Source organism: Pimephales promelas, chromosome 5 (assembly GCF_988280905.1).
Source record: "Pimephales promelas chromosome 5, fPimPro1.hap1.1, whole genome shotgun sequence".
NCBI lineage: Eukaryota > Metazoa > Chordata > Actinopteri > Cypriniformes > Leuciscidae > Pimephales > Pimephales promelas.
Genome location: NC_142773.1, coordinates 7,363,018 through 7,382,571, shown reverse-complemented (window position 1 = coordinate 7,382,571; position 19,554 = coordinate 7,363,018). Strand labels below are relative to the sequence as shown.

General features: G+C 38.8%; 1 protein-coding gene across 3 annotated transcripts; it reads left to right on the top strand.

The window, feature by feature from the left end:
* Positions 1 to 86: 86 nt before the first annotated feature.
* Positions 87 to 9,588, top strand: LOC120461547 (uncharacterized). Of its 3 annotated transcripts, XM_089130868.1 has the most exons (17): positions 87 to 151; positions 892 to 1,008; positions 1,773 to 1,867; positions 2,028 to 2,078; positions 2,181 to 2,559; positions 2,980 to 3,156; positions 3,377 to 3,465; positions 4,533 to 4,602; positions 4,838 to 4,932; positions 5,093 to 5,143; positions 5,247 to 5,625; positions 5,755 to 5,931; positions 6,149 to 6,237; positions 7,057 to 7,131; positions 7,304 to 7,452; positions 7,542 to 7,636; positions 8,021 to 8,197. In XM_089130868.1, exons 1-15 carry the CDS (start codon positions 106 to 108, stop codon positions 7,355 to 7,357), a joined length of 1,944 nt encoding a protein of 647 aa, XP_088986994.1. In that variant the 5' UTR covers positions 87 to 105; the 3' UTR covers positions 7,358 to 7,452; positions 7,542 to 7,636; positions 8,021 to 8,197. The 3 variants fall into 3 exon arrangements, with proteins under 3 accessions (XP_088986994.1, XP_088986993.1, XP_088986995.1); XM_089130867.1 differs by lacking the exons at positions 7,057 to 7,131; positions 7,304 to 7,452; positions 7,542 to 7,636 and adding an exon at positions 8,527 to 9,588 and having other exon boundaries at positions 96 to 151; positions 8,021 to 8,310; XM_089130869.1 differs by lacking the exons at positions 87 to 151; positions 7,057 to 7,131; positions 7,304 to 7,452; positions 7,542 to 7,636 and adding an exon at positions 8,527 to 9,588 and having other exon boundaries at positions 788 to 1,008; positions 8,021 to 8,310.
* The last annotated feature ends 9,966 nt before the right edge of the window (positions 9,589 to 19,554 follow it).

The window sequence follows — 19,554 nt, the reverse complement described above, 5'->3', positions numbered from 1 at the left end:
AGGTGTCTTTGTTTCCACAGTATTTTCAATTTAGACATTTTTAGGTAAAACTGTTCTTGTCTGTCAGTCATATAATGGAGATCTATGGGGTCCACCTCAAACAGCATGCACAGAGAAGTCCAAATTAAACAAGATTTAAAGACTCGTAAATGTAAGTACACATTGATGGCATAAGACAGGAAACGAGCGGTTTGTGTGAGAAAACGAACAGTATTGATATCGTTTTTACCTCTTGTAACCACAGCCACGCCCAAGTGATCTGAAGGCACGGGCGCTTCGGTCTGCGCAAGCGCTGGAAGAGATCTCTCGCACGCCTACGTCACTCTTTATTTATACATATTTTTATATATATATTTTAGGTGGCGTTTGTTCAACTCATTGACTGCAGTACATTGAAAGTAAACATAACCGAAAGGGATATGTATTGTTTCCACACGGAAGATCGTGAAGTTCAGTGCAAGCGGTCCATTATATTTTATATATGCGTAATCTAGGATTTAAATAAAATTTTCCACTTTTCCTGATATGTCACCAAATTATCTTAACACATTTTTCAATGCTTGTTCTCTTATTAATCCTGTCAAACCCTAAATTATTCTGACTTTAAATAAAAAACATTGTTATAAAATAATACTAGAAATATTGCTTTTTTTATTATGAAGTGAAAGGACAAGGTGAGATGTTTTATGTAGAAACATTAGAATAGAAAACAATACATTTTCCCCGCTGTGAACAAGGCAAAGTAGTTCAGCTTCAGTCTCAAGCGCGTTCGAAAATGACGTCATAAAAGAAGTTGAGCGTTGTCATGGTTCTTTGTGTTGTGTTTGTGTTAGTTCAGCCGTGTGAAACAAACAAATAGCCTACAGTCAGTCTTCGTTGTTTGTTTTGCAGTTTATTTGATAAAGTTACCCAACTGGACAACTGTTATCATGGCAAAGCCCCTCGCTCAGTGCAACTCCCCATCAACATCCACAACCGACGCACCGAGAAATGAGAGAAGTGCTGAGGGTAAGTTAAATCAAATGACCATTACAAATTTATCCACACGACCACGCATTATACCATAATTAAACTTAAGTTTTTATTAATTCCAAGACATGTCTTAAATATTAGGGGTTGGGGGGATCGATACAGCATAGTATCGCGATATTTTCTGAGGCAATACTGTAAAATTATCTGTTTTACTTTCCGATTTTCTTCATTGGTTTCTCTATTTTTCACTGCTTGAGAACATAGGTTGAATCCGAAATCGCCCCCTAAACAATCATTGATTAAGTTAGGCTTATTCCCTACTACTGTTCGCTTGAAGGAGTGAATGAAAACGAGTGAGTGAATCCGGACAGCCGTTGAGCGTTGTGGGCTAACTTAGTTACACGTTAATACTGCAATGTAGGACAGAGACGCGATCTGACACGCGTCCCATTTTCTCACAAATGTCCATTTAAGACTTTATTTAAATCATTTTAGACAGCTCTTATGATGACATACATTTGACAAAACGGACGTTTTGGCATAATTTGTGTGTAATGATTTGCTCAAGCCCGAACACCGGTAACACCGACTATCTAGCAATCCTGGAGCTCAACATTCATGTGAGAGGTCTCCTCTCCTATTCAGAGAATAATTATGTCCTGTGTCCTGGATGTTTGTAAAAAAAAAAAAAAACTACAATTGTACAATACAATTTGGTTTAACGTTACTGTCAAATATTACTCTCACTGCTGTCCATATGCTTGACAGAATGTGAACTGTAACCATTAATCTTTTAACAGGCAACATTCTGAGGCGGTTTAAAATCGGAAAAATGCTTGGTGAGGGAGGATTCGGCAAGGTTTATGAAGGGAAGCGCTTGGAGGATGGTCTTGAGGTATAGTCATCTTACATTTATCAATTTAGCAAATTCTTTTTCGTCTCACTATCCATTTCAAGTCCTTTTATTGTATGTTATGTTCACTAGGCTATGTGGTGCAATTTACATGTTTGTAAATGTAATTGTAATGGGCTAAATGTTTTGTTTTGTTGATCAGGTGGCAGTGAAATTTGTCAAAAAGTTCAGGAGCATGGAATACGTCAGAATTGTAAGTTTGATCATGAAAACAACATTTTTCCAAAACTGGACAAACATTTTTTATTCTAAAATCTTATAAAAATCCTCTAATCAACAATGATCTTTCTTCCAGCCTGGTCATCCTACACCCGTCCCATTAGAGGTCGGCATGTTAAAATATGTTAATAGGGACCCCAAAGTTAAAGAGATCATTGAACTGCTGGACTGGCAGGACCAGCCTGACGGATATATCATGGTCTTGGAGCGTCCCCCAGACTGCGAAGATGTGTTTCATTTTTGGGATAATCGCAAACGCATCCTCTGTGAGGAAACGGCACGGACTATCATGGCACAGGCAACAAGGGCTGCTCAGACGTGCTGTGACCGAAGAGTTTTCCACAGCGACATCAAGTTACAAAACCTGCTGATCAACAAAAAAACACTTGAGGTCAAACTGATTGACTTCGGGTGCGGGAGATTCCTGAAAGAGTCCGCCTATGACGACTTCCGTGGTATGTATTATGAATCAAGGTTTGAAAAGAGTTTTTATTTTTTAAATTTAGTTGAATATGTTCTCACTAAATATGTTGCCTCACGCCTGGTTTGGCCATGGATTGATCTCACTTTTAAAACTCCAGAATTGTGAATAAAAACAACTAAATTATTCATTTACTCTAATGGATACAGAAGGTGTTGATAAACGGAGCAACTTTTTTGAGCAATGTTGCAGAGCGATGTTCCTTGGGCGCTTTCTCATTGAGAATGGGCAACAAATTTCTATCTGGGTACTTTAGATCGGTCATGGGCCCTGTATCTCACCTGGTTTCCTGTTAATGGCAACATTGCTCAATAAGTTGCCCCGTGTATCGTCACCTGGAGAAAACATGCTATGGGATTTCAAACTTAACCATCAGACAAATCTCTTTCTATAGGTACAAGAAGGTACTGTCCACCTGAGTTCCACACATTGCACAGGTACCACGCTAAACCAGCTACTGTGTGGTCTCTGGGAGTGCTCTTATTCGTAATGTTGTTTGGACGCTATCCAGAACCCGAAGACCATCTGAGGATTAATGATGACATGTGGCCTGAATGTCACTTGTCCAACGGTAAAATTGCATTCATTATAAAAAAGATGATCAATTATAATTTCAAATCACCAAAATAGAACAAATGAAACAAAGAAGTAACAGTAACACCAAAACCAGAAAGCTTTATAAAATATGGCTGTTACCAGTTCCAGTTTTTTTTAACCGTACAGTATAGCGTAGTCTAATCTCACAGCTTAATAGAAAGACAGCAGGTGTAAAGTTTAAGGTCTCTTCACAGATTGCCGCAACCTGATTCGACGCCTCCTGCGGGAAAACCCAAGTGAGCGGATTGGTTTGGAGGAAATCATTTCCCATAAATGGTTTAAGGTAATGACCCTAATAAGCTAGAAATGAATTTGGATTTACAGGTGGAACTTGAAAAATTAGAATATCATGCAAAAGTTAATTTATTTCAGTAATTCAACTTAAAAGGTCAAACTAATATATGATAGAGAGACTCATAACATGCAGAGTGTGATATTTCTAGCCTTTATTTGTTATAATTGTGATGATTATGGCGTACAGCTATGAAAACCTTTTCACAATATTCTGACTGAATTTGGGGTTTCATCCATAATCATCACAATTATAACAAATAAAGGCTTGAATTGTCTCACTTTGCGTGTTATGAATCTCTATGGCCTCGTTTACACTGCATGGTTCAAGTGACCCAAATCCGATTTTTTTCCTCTCATGTGGCACAGATCGGATATGACCAGTGAACGTGTAAGCAGGAAAAAACGCATGGATTTTGATTTTCTCAGATCAGATTCAGGCCTCATTCATATGTGGTAATAAATCGGATATGAATCGGATACGTGCATTTACGTGTGCCATGTAAGCAGACAAATCGGATATTCCCCAGTAAATGCGAGACGTACGTCATTAAAAAGTGAGCGATTATAGGCGCGATGGAAGAAAGGATACACACAGTGGAGCAATGCGGAGGTTTCATGTCGTTTGAGTGTTTTGGGCGATGAGTGCAGGCAAAAATGCAGGGTTGTTACAGAAATAAATCTGTATTTGAAGACATTTCACGAGATAAATGAGGCATCGTTTTAAGTGCTCGCTACAGTGCCTCTCCTCTTATTCTCCGGCGTACGAGACCAATGTTTTGATGACTTTTCAAAATATTGTGGAAAGAAAAACACTGGATAATTTTATTCGCATTTGCATCCATTGAAGTTTGTGCTGTTTTACTTAATTTCCCGGGTCAGAACGTCTGCATTTGGTAGTTTCAGCAGTGTATAGTGTAAATGCAAAAATCGGATATGGGTCACTTTTAAAAGATGATTTAAGCGGGTTGTCAATAAAATCAGATATAGATATATCAGATATAGCAAGACCTGCAGTGTAAATGCAGCCTATAACAAATTATTTTTACCCTCGCTCAGGTGTGCGACTCCCCCTCAACATCCAGAACCGACACGGCTACTGCACCGAGAAATGAGAAAAGTGCTGAGGGTAAATCAAATGACCATTACAAATCCATCCACACCACCACACATTATACCATAATTAAACTTAAGTTTTTTCTTTGAATTCCAAGACATGTCTTAAATATCTAAACAAGTTTTGTTAAAAAAAGAAACTACAATTGTACAATACAATTGGGTTTACTGCCATATCTCAAATATTACTCTCACTGCTGTCCATGCTTGACATTTCATGTCAACTATAACCATTAATCTTTTAACAGACGACATTCTGAGCCGGTTTAAAATCGGCGAAATGCTTCGTTTTGGAGAATTCGGCAAGGTTTATGAAGGGAAGTGCTTGGAGGATGGTCTTGAGGTATAGTCATCTTACATTTATCAATTTAGCAAATTCTTTTTCGTCTAACTATCCATTTCAAGTCCTTTTAGTGTATGTTATGTTCACTAGGCTATGTGGTGCAGTTTACATGTTTGTAAATGTAATTGTAATGGGCTAAATGTTTTGTTTTGTTGATCAGGTGGCAGTGAAAATTGTCAAAAAGTCAAAGAGCATGGAATACGTCAGAATTGTAAGTTTGATCATGAAAACAACATTTTTCCAAAACTGGACAAACATTTTTTTATTCTAAAATCTTATAAAATTCCTCTAATCAACAATGATCTTTCTTCCAGCCTGGTCATCCTACACCCGTCCCATTAGAGGTTGGCCTGTTAAAATATGTGAATAGGGACCCCAAAGTTAAAGAGATCATTGAACTGCTGGACTGGCAGGACCAGCCTGACCAATATATCATGGTCTTGGAGCGTCCCCCACACTGCGAAGATGTGTTTGTTTTTTGGGATAATTGCAAACGCATCCTCTGTGAGGAAACGGCACGGACTATCATGGCGCAGGCAACAACGGCTGCTCAGACGTGCTGTGACCGAGGAATTTTCCACGGCAACATCAAGTTACAAAACCTGCTGATTAACAAAAAAACACGTGAGGTCAAACTGATTGACTTCAGGTGCGGGAGATTCCTGAAAGAGTCCGCCTATGATGACTTCCGTGGTATGTATCGGCATGTTGTTATGTTGTTGTTAACGGCAACATTGCTCAAAAAGTTGCCCCGTGTATCGTCACCTAGAGAAAACATGCTATGGGATTTCAAGCTTAACCAACAGACAAATCTCTTTCTAGGCACAAGAAGGTACTGTCCACCTGAGTTCGACAGATTGCAAAGGTACCACGGTAAACCAGCTACTGTGTGGTCTCTGGGAATGCTCTTATTCCAGATGGTGTGTGGACGCTTACCAGAACCCAAAGACCATCTGAGGATTAAGAATAACACCTGGTCTATGTTTCACTTGTCCAACGGTAAAATTGCATTCATTATAAAAAAGATGATCAATTATAATTTCAAATCACCAAAATAGAAATGAAACAAAGAAGTAACAGTAACACCAAAACCAGAAAGCTTCATAAAATATGGCTGTTACCAGTTCCAGTTTTTTTTAACCGTACAGTATAGCGTAGTCTAATCTCACAGCTTAATAGAAAGACAGCAGGTGTAAAGTTTAAGGTCTCTTCACAGATTGCCGCGACCTGATTCGACGCCTCCTGCGGGAAAACCCAAGTGAGCGGATTGGTTTGGAGGAAATCATTTCCCATAAATGGTTTAAGGTAATGACCCTAATAAGCTAGAAATGAATTTGGATTTACATGTGGAACTCGAAAAATTAATTGCAAAAGTTAATTTATTTCAGTAATTCAACTTAAAAGGTCAAACTAATATATGATAGAGAGACTCATAACATGCAGAGTGTGATATTTCTAGCCTTTATTTGTTATAATTGTGATGATTATGGCGTACAGCTATGAAAACCTTTTCACAATATTCTAACTGAATTTGGGGTTTCATCCATAATCATCACAATTATAACAAATAAAGGCTTGAAATGTCTCACTTTGCATATATTAGTCTCTATAATATATTAGTTTCACCTTTTAAGTTGAATTACGTAAATAAATGAACTTTTGCACAATGTTCTAATTTTTCGAGTTTCACCTGTATATTAATATTTGGAAGACACTTTTTTGTCTATTTGTTTGATATGTTCTTAGTTTATTGTGAAACAGGAAAAGTCAAGGTCAAATCTCTTATATGTGTAATGTATGTTTATCATCAACCTGTTAGAAAGGGAAGCGATAGTCAGGAGAGACAGAAGAGGAGGAGTAGGTCGGAGCAGCAGCTGAGGTCAGGGTCAGAAAGTGGACGATCAGACCACTGCAGCCACTAGCGAGAGAAGTTTTCTGTTTATTAGAGCTCTGTACATCATTTTCAGAAAGATTAATGCAATCCCATATATACCTGGAAAACTGGCATGCCACCTGCCAATTAAATAATCCAAGAAAGTGAAAACTTGTATTTCTGTTACTTTGAATAATGGCGAAAGGTGAAGTGTATATTTTTCTTCTCCAATTATTTTTTCCCCAAAACAGTTGCTGTCAAAACCCAAATTTAATGGAGTGGAGAAGATCAAAACATGGACATACATGGCTGCTGAGAAGCTGAGGGTAAATCAAATAACCATTACAAATCCATGTGTTATATTTTAACAAAAGAATCACCATAATGGGTATGCAGTGTGTTATTATTATGTATTTCACACAGAACAGTTAGATATTGAGCTGACACTTTTTATCCAAAGCATCATTTATTTGAAACGTGAAATTCTCTACTGGACAGTGCCTGTGCTCTAGAGGATCATGGTCTTCAGGAACCTCTATCCAGTGGTCTTGAAGTCGTTCCTCCTGTAGAGCCGCAGGTTCAAACCCCTTCAGCTCCAGTCCACCACAGTCCAGCACCAGATCACAGAGTGGACGTAACAACTCAGGGTGAGTTTACTGCCATATGTCAAATATTACTCTCCCTGCTGTCCATGCTTGACATTTCATGTCAAATATAACCATTAATCTTTTAACAGACGGCATTCTGAGCCGGTTTAAAATCGGCAAAATCCTTGGTGTGGGAGGATTCGGCAAGGTTTATGAAGGGAAGCGCTTGGAGGATGATCTTGAGGTATAGTCATTTCTTACATTTAGCAAATTCTTTTGCCTCACTATATCCATTTCAAGTCCTTTTATTGTATATAATGTTCACTATGTGGTGCAATTTACATGTTGTAATTGTAATGAGCTAAATGTTTTGTTGATCAGGTGGCAGTGAAATATGTCAAAAAGTCAAAGAACATGAAAACAACATTTTTCCAAAACTGGACAAAAATTTGTATTCTAAAGTCTTATAAAAATCAACAATGATCTTTCTTCCAGCCTGGTCATCCTACACCCGTCCCATTAGAGGTCGGCCTGTTGTTAATAGGGGCCCCAAAGTTAAAGAGATCATTGAACTGCTGGACTGGCAATTATTTTTTCCCTAAACATTTGACTATTTTTTTCTCAACAGTTGCTGTCAAAACCCAAATTTAATAGAGTGGAGAAGATCAAAACATGGACATACATGGCTGCTACGGGACTGAATGTGACCCCTGGACCGGATTACGCACAGGTACTCTGTTTCTCTGTCCAGGTCGTATCCAGATTGAGTCGACGCGGCTGAAAAGCATCAACCATTTGAGGAAAATGAGATGCCGATGAGAAAGAGGACAAGGACGGGAAGTTTTGTGAAGCTGCCGTCTCTTCATTATCGCAGCTCAGACCAGACCACTGCACCGATAAATGAGAGAAGTGCTGAGGGTAAATCAAATGACCATTACAAATCCATCCACACCACCACCCTTTATACCATAATTAAACTTAAGTTTTTCCTTTTAATTCCAAGACATGTCTTAAAAAATGTAAAAAAAAACTACAACTGTTACAATAATCATGTTACAATCAATGCTACAATAATCGTTACATCATAAGAAGAATGGCATCTATGCTAATTTTAGTGTCTTTGTTTATCCCGAGGTTTTCCCGCAGCCTGCCTGATCCAGGCCGTATCCAGATCTGGTGATGACCTTAGCCTGGACACGATGACAATGCAGTGCTGAAGTGCCAACTAGCCTCTCCCTATGGAGGATCCCTTTCCCACTCTACAGATTAAGCGATGTGAATTCGTTTCGCGTCCCTACCCTGAAGTGATTCGAAAATCTGTATCAAATTTATAAACAAGTAGTTTGTTCAGGCATGAGGGAATTTAAAAACCTGCGCGCATATATTCAAACGCACATAACTATTGAATCAATTCTTAATGCGCATGTGAACGTCATCAGCAGGGCTGTTACTACCAATTTATCACAGGTTCGCGTTTAAAGTCTATTTAGAAACATTCATATAAATTTTCACGTGACAGTTACTGTAAATTCGGCCTCTAGTTCATAAACGCCAGAGGAGAACTGGCCCCCGACTGAGCCTGGGTTCTCCCAAGGTTTTTTTTTTCCTCCATCGGGTCACCTGATGGAGTTTTTCAGTTCCTTGCCACTGTCGCCTTTGGCTTGCTCAGTTGGGGATATTCAAATCAATTATACTACAGGGCTGTTGAACGCTTGATTCTGATTGGTTGAGAACATTCAATAGGTGTGCAATTATTTTCACGGCTAAAGTAGTTTCAGGCAAGTTTGAACCGCATTACAGTTCCATATCACTGCGCGTAGTTAACGGAAAATAGGATACAATTCATAACAAGAGAAGACATGCAGCCCCATGCGCTTGATCTGCAATTTTCGATGTCTAACTTCACAATCAATTGACGCATACAGTTTAATTTTAATAAATAACGTATAGTCCTATCTATAATAGGCTAAATAGAAAATTAAACTGAATAGGCTATATAAATAAATGAATTGTCCTGCTGCACGGATTTTCGTAATTATTCCAGATAATATAACAAATAAATAATTATTGATTGGCTTAAAAAAGTGCTTTGTGTGTTTCATTTATTGGGTTATCTACTGTCAATTATAGAAAACAATAATGAACGAATTAATTAAAACGAAGTTAATAAATAAATAATAATATTGACGCACTTGCTTTTCTGTCTCATTATTTCAACGTCTCTCTCTATCTCTCTCTCTCTAATAACTGCATTAATTTGTTCCTTCATCTGAATTAGTACAAATGTGTTTAACTTCCATACCTCCATAAGGTGTCTTTCTGGTACTGTTCAAGATTCAGTTTTAAATTAACGGGGCTATAGACCCCTTTTGCGCCGACGTCACAGTTACGTCATGGCGCTAGCTGGAGGCAAAACAAAGTGAAAACTGGAGGCGGCCAATACAAAACAGCACAGATTCGGCTACATAATAAGGAGCTTAAATAATTGTTACTATTATTAAATGTCATCTTGTGGTGTTGTCTGGTGCAAGAATTGATGAAAAATGAATATGCTCTATCTGGAACTTTTATTTCTAGACAATATTCACATCATTAAAATCGCACTGTAATGTCACTCTTTACATTGTCGTGGTCTCGGCGCTGGCTTGGCAGAACGGCGGATCGTACACACAAGTCTTGTACAGGACCTAAAGATCTAAAGATTTATATGCCCTCAGTTTCTATTTACGATCGGTTTCTCTATAACACTGATGATCAACTGGCGGCCGTTCGATCCGGCCCGCGACTGGATTCCAAAATTGTGAGGATCAAAGAAAATATGTAGGCCTATTCTACACTATTAAAGCAAGTAAAAGCAGCAACAACTGAGTCTCTTCTCAGTAATCACCACCATGACACTATTTAGGCTACACCCCAAAATGAGGACAGACTCGTTACACTGTTTTGTATGTATTGTTTCACAGTTTTTTTAAAAAACATAACTTTTCCTCATGCCCTTACTTAACATTTGTTTTTTTTTGTCAAAGTCTCAACAACATGCTTGGAACTAGCAAACTCCTCAGGACTAAAAAAGGAGGAAAAAATTATCTGGCACAATTTAAAATAGCATGGTAAATAAATAGCCTGGAACCAGAACAAAACAGGTCACAAATATTGTTCGCACAGCAAATAAAACGTTAAGTGGGCTATAGCGAAATCAAATCACAAGGCTGAAATGGACTACTATAACACTATGGCTGAAGTTATCAATGGCTGAAGTTACATTTCCCCTCTAACTTTTTCACATCAGGCTTGGCCACTGTCAGACTTATACGCAAACAGTCCTCCAAAGACTGGGTTGACAGACGGTTCCTCTCGTGCGTTTTAATCAAGTTCATCTTGGAGAACGCAGCCTCACAGGTGTAGGTTGAACCGAACATGGTGAGCACATACATAGCCAGTGTCTTCAATGTGCCGTAGACCTCCAAGATCTCCTCCAAGGGACAAGATATCCAAAACGTGCTCAAATAAAAATGTCATCAAATCTAGCAGAGAAGTTGTCTTTTAATTGTGTGATAAATATCTTCATCTTGTCTGTTACGTTGCCTTCTCCCACCGTCTTCAGTGTGTTGAAGTGCGGCAGCCTCCCTGACAACAAATCTGTGTGGAACAGATCAAGTTTGTTCCCAAAGGGACTTCCGGTATAGCCATGAGGGTGTGAGGTCGAAGGAAAGAAAGGCTCCCAACCTACATTGTCAAATTTAACTTGTTACACGGCATAAAGCGTCAGTCATTGTTGATAAACGCGTTTAGAACATCGCTGGTTGAATTATGAGTAACTCTAAGCAGAAACAACAGCACACCTCAGCCCCACCGACCACGAGAGCTACTGCTAGCATTGCCGGTAAGCTGGCAGCCATTGCCGCCACCTCCAATCTCGAAAAACAGGCCATGACAGAAACTTTTGAACCTGTCTCCATGGACCAGTTGATTTCTGAGCTAACTAAACAGCGTATTAGTATCCGGGAAGACATTTCTGACCTGATTCGGGAATCTATCGGTCCTTTACAAAGCTCTGTAAATGCACTGAGAGAGACAGTGGATGACTTCCAAACCCGTTTGGCCGCGACAGAATCCCTGGTTGGGGAGAATTTTGAAAAGCTGACAGTGGCCGAAAATACAATAAAAACTTTGCAAACTCAAAACACATCTCTCCTTGACCGCATTGAAGATTTGGAGAACAGATCGCGAAGGGCTAACCTGAGGATTGTGAACGTGCCGGAAGGAAGCGAAAGCGGTCATGATCCCGTTACGTTCATCTCCGAGATGCTTCTTGAGATGACGGGCACGGAGGTCTTCGACAAGCCACCAGTACTTGAGAGAGCGCATCGAACACCCGGTCAAAAGCCAGCTGACGGCCGCAAACCACGTCCATTTGTGGTCTGCTTTCACAGGTTCCAAGAAAAGGAGCAATTACTGCGATGGGCAAGGCGGCATGAGGCAAAATACAAGGGAAATACAGTCAGAATCTACCCGGATCTCAGTGCTATCCTTTCAAGGAAACGCGCGTCTTATAATGGCATCAAGCAATCACTCTACCAGAAGAACATTCGATTTCAATTGCTCTACCCGGCCCGTTTGAAAGTGACTTTTAATGAAGAAACTTTCATGTTCAACACACCGGAGGAGGCGAAACAGTTCTACGACCAACGTATCAATGTTTAGGATTTCTGGATTTATTTAATTTGTACGCTTAAAGACTCCCTTTTTGAGTTGTTCTTTTCTAATTTATTTATTTATTATTTATTTTTTCTTGAGACGGACCATTTGAAAAAGGTATGAACACTTTCCGACCAGCTTTTTTATTTATCTGATTTCTTTTTTATTACTATATTATTATTATTTGTGTGGCTTCGCAAATAGTTTATTGTTCTAAACTTAACCCAAAAAGCTGATGGTTCTGTGAAAGACTGATACTAACCCCAGCTAACAAAAAAAGGTCCCCAGAACGTCCCCTAAATGGCCTGTGCGAACGTCCCCCCGAACGTCCCCATGTGGAGTCCGCTTGATGTCCCGCGGACATTCGCGAAGACGTCCTCCGGACGTTCAAGAGGACGTTCCCAGGACCACCAGCGGCCATCCGGGACGTTTATGGGACTTTCGCGTTTAGTCCCCTGAATATCATTTTATTTTATTTTACTTCTGGCTAACCAAAGAAAACAGACGCGGTGTAAGGAACAAAGTACATTATTTATTTAAAACAATTGTAAAGGTGGCATTTCCGTGTGTGCTGTCTTCAAATGCGCTGGCAGCTGTGTGTGTGTGTGTTTGTCGGTCAGCTGTGGGATTAATCCGATGGCTCTCCCCCTTCGGCGTCGTACGTTACCTAAAACAACAAAAATGAACATATTCCATTATGATTTTATCAATATGTGAAATGTTGTCTCATTTTCAGCTGTTAGCTTCGTAGCTGCTACTCATATTAGCATATAACGGTTATCAGCGGTACATTGCGGACAACTTCAGCAAACGTTTTAAAAGGTAACATTTTCATATAATTTGAAGATGGACAGTGGTTATGGTGACTAATTTATAATAATATAATTAAAAATACCTTTTAGACAGACGACGGACAGAGGAAACACAAGGCTGCGTCTGAGAAGGACCGTTAACTGTCACTATGCTACCCAGCTGAGCGTTGCCATGGATACAAACCATAGACTGTGATACAAACCGCGTACATAAGGAATGACGTCACTCGCTTAGCCGCATTTGATTCTATGATTTGATCGTCACTCGCTTGTTTCTCCAATGTTTTTTTTGTTTTGTTTTTTGTTATTTGTTCTGTATGTGCTATCAGTCTTAAGTACAATAATTATAACAATATTTTTCCTAAAATAAATTATTTTTAATAAAACCAGTCACCTTCTCCTGACCAACGTTTGACAGGTAAATGTTTAGGATACTTTTATTTGTCTTACCTGTGTTATTATCCACTTTTCCATTCTTCACGTTTTCCTTGGCTGCATTCATCATTTGAAGTCGATGCATTAGAGCTCCTGGGATTCAATCTCTGTGCATGTGAATAGCCTTTATAAATTATAGCTCATATTCAATTGAATCAATTGTCATGTTTTTGATGTTTAAATTATAACGGGTGAAAACAGACTCGTGGTAGGCTATACATCTTTAATTAGTGATTAGAATTTACATGAAGTAACATGAACATTATCTTAACATTAAAACACTAACATTTTAGCATTAACTTAATTTTACAATCAATGCAAATATTTGCATTTATATTTTAGTTTAATTATTCGTTTGTCTGAGTTGTAAAGTTTCAGTTGATGATAGCAAACATGGGCGACTGGTTAAGTGTTGTCATGGAAATGCCAGGTGAGGGACGAAATAGGGACGTTCGCAAACTGGCCCGGACAAATGTCCTCAGAACGTCCGTCAGCGAACGTTATAGAATGGATCAAATGCGAACGTCTTTGGAATGTCCGCCAGCGAACGTTACAAAGCGGACCAAATGCGAACGTCATCGTAATGTCCGTCCGCGAACGTTACAAAGGGGACCAAATGCGAACGTCTTTGGAATGTCCGCCAGCGAACGTTACAAAGCGGACCAAATGCGAACGTCATCGGAATGTCCGTCCGCGAACGTTACAAAGGGGACCAAATGCGAACGTCATCGGAATGTCCGTCAGCGAACGTTACAAAGGGGACCAAGTGCGGACGTCCTCCGAACGTCCGCTAGGGAACGTTACAAAGCGGACCTAATGCGGACCTAAGGGGACGTTTGAAAAGTCCGGGGGACGTCCCTTGTTTGTAGGGACTCTACTGAGTTAGTACAAAGCGTTTTAAGGCACTGAGAATGTTTCATAAGGTTAAAGGTTGGGTAGCTTCCTAGAGGTGGGGATGGTTTTGCGTCAGTCGAGGGATTACTGGGGGTTTGATAATGGGGGCCTGCAATTTGTCTCTGTTCCTGAGACAAATATAGGAAACGTTCAGTTTGTTCAGGGTTGGGAGGATAACCGCCAAGGGTTTTTTTTTTTTTTTTTTTTTTTTTTTTTGCCATTCTCTTTCCTTGTTTGTCATGCACTGGAGACGTGGTCGTCATATTCATCACTCTTTTATAACCTAATGATTGATTAATGTGTGATTCTAATAGTACTAGAGGGTCTTCCATTCGGTTCACTAGCTGGAACGTTAAAGGTTTGAATGGGCCAAATAAAAGAGCTCGTATCTTTGCTCATCTTAAAAAAATTAATACGGAAATAGCATTTTTGCAAGAAACGCATTTAAAGATAGCAGATCATATGAGACTCAAAAAACCCTGGATTGGTCAAGTCTTTCATTCCCACTTTAATAGTAAAGCAAGAGGAGCAGCAATTCTAATTCATAAGAAAGTACAGTTTTATACTTCCAAATGTGTTTCAGACCCCCAGGGACGTTTTGTTATTGTGACAGGTCATTTGTTTCATACCCCTGTTGCTCTGGTATGCGTCTACGCCCCCAATTGGGACGATGTTAATTTCATTTATAATATTATTTCTCTTTTACCCAATTTAAACACACACCGATTAATTTTTGGTGGAGATCTGAATTGTGTTATTAACCCAGTCCTAGATCGTTCAAATCCGAAAACCATGCTTCAGTCTAAAATGTCCCAAGCTCTTTCTACTTTCATGGCACAAACGGGTTGTCTGGATCCATGGAGATTTTTATTCCCACAAAAGAAGGAATTCTCTTATTTTTCCCCTGTCCATTCTTCATACTCAAGAATCGATTATTTTTTTATAGATAAGACACTACTCCCCTCAGTGGAAAATATTCAATATTCACCAATTATAATATCAGATCATGCACCATTACTTCTTGATCTATGTTTTAGTCAGCATTGTACCCAGCGCCCTGCTTGGCGATTAAACTCTATCCTGTTAGCAGATAAAAATTTCCACAGACATATATCAGTGGCGATAGATAACTTTTTGCTCACAAATGCTTCAGAAATGGTATCACCACTGATTTTATGGGAGACATTAAAAGTTTTCATCAGAGGTGAAATTATATCTTATTCTGTATCCGTTAATAAAAAGAGAAATGCAAAACTACAACTATTAATTGATTCGATAGGAAAATTAGATCAACAACTCTCTCTATCCCCTTCTGAAGAACTTCTTAAAAAGAGAGTGGAAATTAAAGCACAATACGATCAGATATCAATAGAAAAAACTCAACAAAATCTGCTTTGGTCTAAAGGGAAATTTTATGAACATGGGGAAAAAGCAGGCCGTTTATTATCACATCAGATAAAATGTCAATCAGCTTCCAGGTTAATTCCACAGATTCGCAACGCATCACAACAATTGACAGTGGATCCTAAAGAAATTAACGAAACTTTTAAGAAGTTTTATTCAAACTTATATACTTCAGAATTTTGCGGGGATAAATCAGGTATGGTAACCTTTTTGAATGACCTGAATATCCAGACAATTAATCCAGATCATAAAGAGAGAATAGAACGGCCAATTGAGTTGCAAGAGATTTTAGATTCTATTAATGCAATGCAAAATGGCAAAACCCCTGGCCCCGACGGTTACCCTGTAGAATTCTATAAAGCGTTTGCCCCCAAATTGGCCCCACTCCTCCTGAAAATGTTTGAGTATTCTTTAAACAATACAGAGCTGCCACAGTCTCTCACAGAAGCATTTCTTACACTCATTCTGAAGCCTGGAAAAGATCCACTAGAGTGCAATTCCTATAGGCCAATCTCATTGCTAAATGTAGATGTTAAAATTATTGCCAAATTGCTGGCCTCTAGAATAGATACTATTATGCCAGAAATAATATCCCCAGATCAGACAGGCTTTATTAGGGGTCGCCATTCATTTACCAACTTAAGAAGGCTTCTTGGCATTTTGTATTCTCCTGCATCCAGGGAGGCCCCAGAGGTGGTGGTATCCCTGGATGCAGAGAAGGCATTTGATAGAGTGGAGTGGAACTACCTATTTGCAGTATTGGAAAAATTTGGTTTTGGCCCAAAATTTATATCCTGGGTCCAATTGTTGTATTCTAACCCTAAAGTATCTGTTATAACAAACAAAATACGTTCACAGTTTTTTCCAATATCAAGGGGCACAAGACAGGGTTGTCCTTTAAGCCCTCTTCTTTTTGCATTAGCGATAGAACCACTTTCCATTATGCTTAAATCCTTGCAGTCTATACAGGGCATTGACCGAATGGGGACGGAACACAGGGTTTCTTTATATGCGGATGACCTCTTATTATACATTTCAAACCCAGTTGAAAATGTCCCAAAAATAGTGCAGAAGCTATCTGTTTTTGGCAGTTTTTCAGGATATAAACTTAACCTTTCTAAAAGTGAATGCTTCCTTATTAACCCTCTTGCTTTGCAAATTAAGGCTACATCCCTCCCATTTCGCATATCTCAATCTGGTTTTAAATACTTGGGAGTTCATATTACTCGTACTTTCTCAGGTTTATATGCAAAAAATTTTTTACCACTCATAAGTAATATTAAATCGGATCTTCAGAGATGGGATGCATTACATTTGTCTCTAGCAGGCAGAGTAAATTGTATAAAAATGAACATCTTACCTAGATTCTTGTACTTATTTCGGTCACTTCCAGTTTTTCTCCCAAAAACATTTTTCCATTCAGTAAATAAACCCATATTATCATTCTTGTGGGGGGGGAAGAACCCTAGAATTCGCAAGGAGCTCCTTGAAAGGCAAAGGTCCCAGGGAGGTTTAGCTCTTCCTAATTTAATGGGCTACTATTGGGCATCAAATCTTCAAAAAATTATTTATTGGTATTCTTCCCCTGAGGTTGATTGGTGTAAGGCGGAGGCAAATACTTGTATTTCTACATCGCTTCCTGCTCTGATAACAATGAAGCTACCATTCTCTCCCTCTAAATTTTCTTCAAGCCCAGTAGTATGTTCTACGCTTAAAATATGGTCACAGTTTAGACAAAGGCATAAACTGAGAAACTCCTCTATGCTAAGCCCTCTCTGTGATAATCATTTGTTTCCTGCTGGTAAAATAGACTTCACGTATGCACAATGGCAGAGGGTAGGCTTGGCCAGGTGTAAAGATTTTTACATAAACAACACTTTTGCTAGTTTTAAGGACCTCTCAGAGAAATTCCAATTGTCACAGTCCAGCCTATTTCGTTACCTTCAAGTAAGACATTTTGTTCAATCTCAGAGCTCAACTTTTCCTTACTTGCCACCTACTTCACTATTGGATACAATTCTACTTTCTCCTACTTCTCTTAAAGGGCAAATTGCAACAATATATAACACTGTTATGTCCTCAAATGATGTTTTAATTGACAGAATAAGGGGTGAGTGGGTAAAGGACATAGGTAGTGAAATACCCGATGAAGTTTGGGATGAGGCTCTTAATAGAGTAAATGGATCGACCTCTTGTGCACGCCTCAACCTAATACAGCTTAAAGTCCTCCACCGTGCTTATTACACAAAATCTAGACTTTCCAAAATTTATTCAAATGTTGATGACTTGTGTGATAGATGCAAAGGTGAACAGGTAGACTTTTTTCATATGTTTTGGGCTTGTCAAAAACTGAGTGACTATTGGACATTCATATTTAAAACATTAAACGAGGCCTTTAGCTTGGATATAAAACCTAGTGTTGAAGTTGCTATTTTTGGAGTACCAGAACATGGAGTATCATTGACAAATAAAGTAAAAAATGTTATTGCTTTTGCCACCTTATTAGCTAGAAGGAGAATATTATTGGAGTGGAAATCAACAAATCCACCTAAAGCCTCAATGTGGTTATGTGATCTAATATCATATTTAAAATTAGAGAAAATTAAATATTTAATGAAAGGATCGGTTGAAAAATTTTATCAGACTTGGCAACCCATGATTACATATTTTGAGAAGATGAGGACTCTCCCACCTATTGATCAATGTTAGATGTGATTGTCAATTTGGGTATTGTTCTGTAGTTATGTACGGACCACGAACATGTCAGAATTTCATTATTGGCTATGTATGTTTATTTATTTTATTATTTATTTTTATTTATTTATTTATTTATTTTTTGTATTTTGTATTTTTTTTTTTTTTTTTTGGGGGGGGGGGGGATATTATTATTATTGATATTTTTGTTTTGACTTGTATGTAATATATTGTTATTTATTTTGGCGGAATGGGTTATTGTGGGGGAAAAACTTTAACTTTGATTGTATCTGCTTTATGTTAATGCTTTCTGTTAATGCTTTGAAAAAGTTGATAAATAAATATATAAAAAAAAAAAAAAAAAAAAGTTTGTTCCCAAAGGCTTCAAGTTTTTCCACCAAATCCACCACTGATTTTTCTTTTGCTTAAAGCTGTAGATTAAGTGTATTTAAATGGGAGAAAATGTCTGTTAAAAATGCAACGTTGCACATGTATCCCATGTCTTGCAAGATGCGGAGATGGTCAGCTGCCGCTTTGGACTTACTTTGTTTTGAAAAATCCACTACTTGGGCACGGAGTTCAACGAAGCGCTCCAGTGCTTTGCCCTTACTCAGCCAGCGCACGTCATTGTGGAGTAACAGGTCATCATACGAATTTGCGGAACAGGCGGTGCTGCGTGCTTGAAGTTCCTCTGATGTGGTTAATAAATTTCATTGTTTTTTCCATCACCTCTTTGAGCTCCCCACTTAGCTTTGCGCACAGCACACTTTGATGGATGATACAATGGAGTGCGTTAGTTTTAGGAGCGACAGTCTTTATTCTGCTCACCAGACCCTTATTTATTACAATCATGGCAGGTGCACCGTCTGTCACTGTCAGGTTGATTTTATCCAGGGACAATCCATCGCTTTTAAAAAAATCCTCCAGTTTTCCAAAGATGATGTCAGCAGTGCTGTTGTCCTCGAGTGGAAGCAATGCCAGAAGCTCTTCTCGGAAATCTTTGCCATCATAGTATCTGACAAAAACGCACAACTGGCGTATATTTGGCTTCCTTGACCCCGTCAATGACAGCTCGCTGAACTTGCTCCGCCAAAACGTGTACACGACGTGCATTAGTTGAGGCAGATAGAGGTACTTGTTTGACAGATGCAATAACTCTGTCCATTGATTTGTCGGGGGCAAGTTCCTCCAGAACGGTGATCGTGCACTCCTTTAAAACCTCACT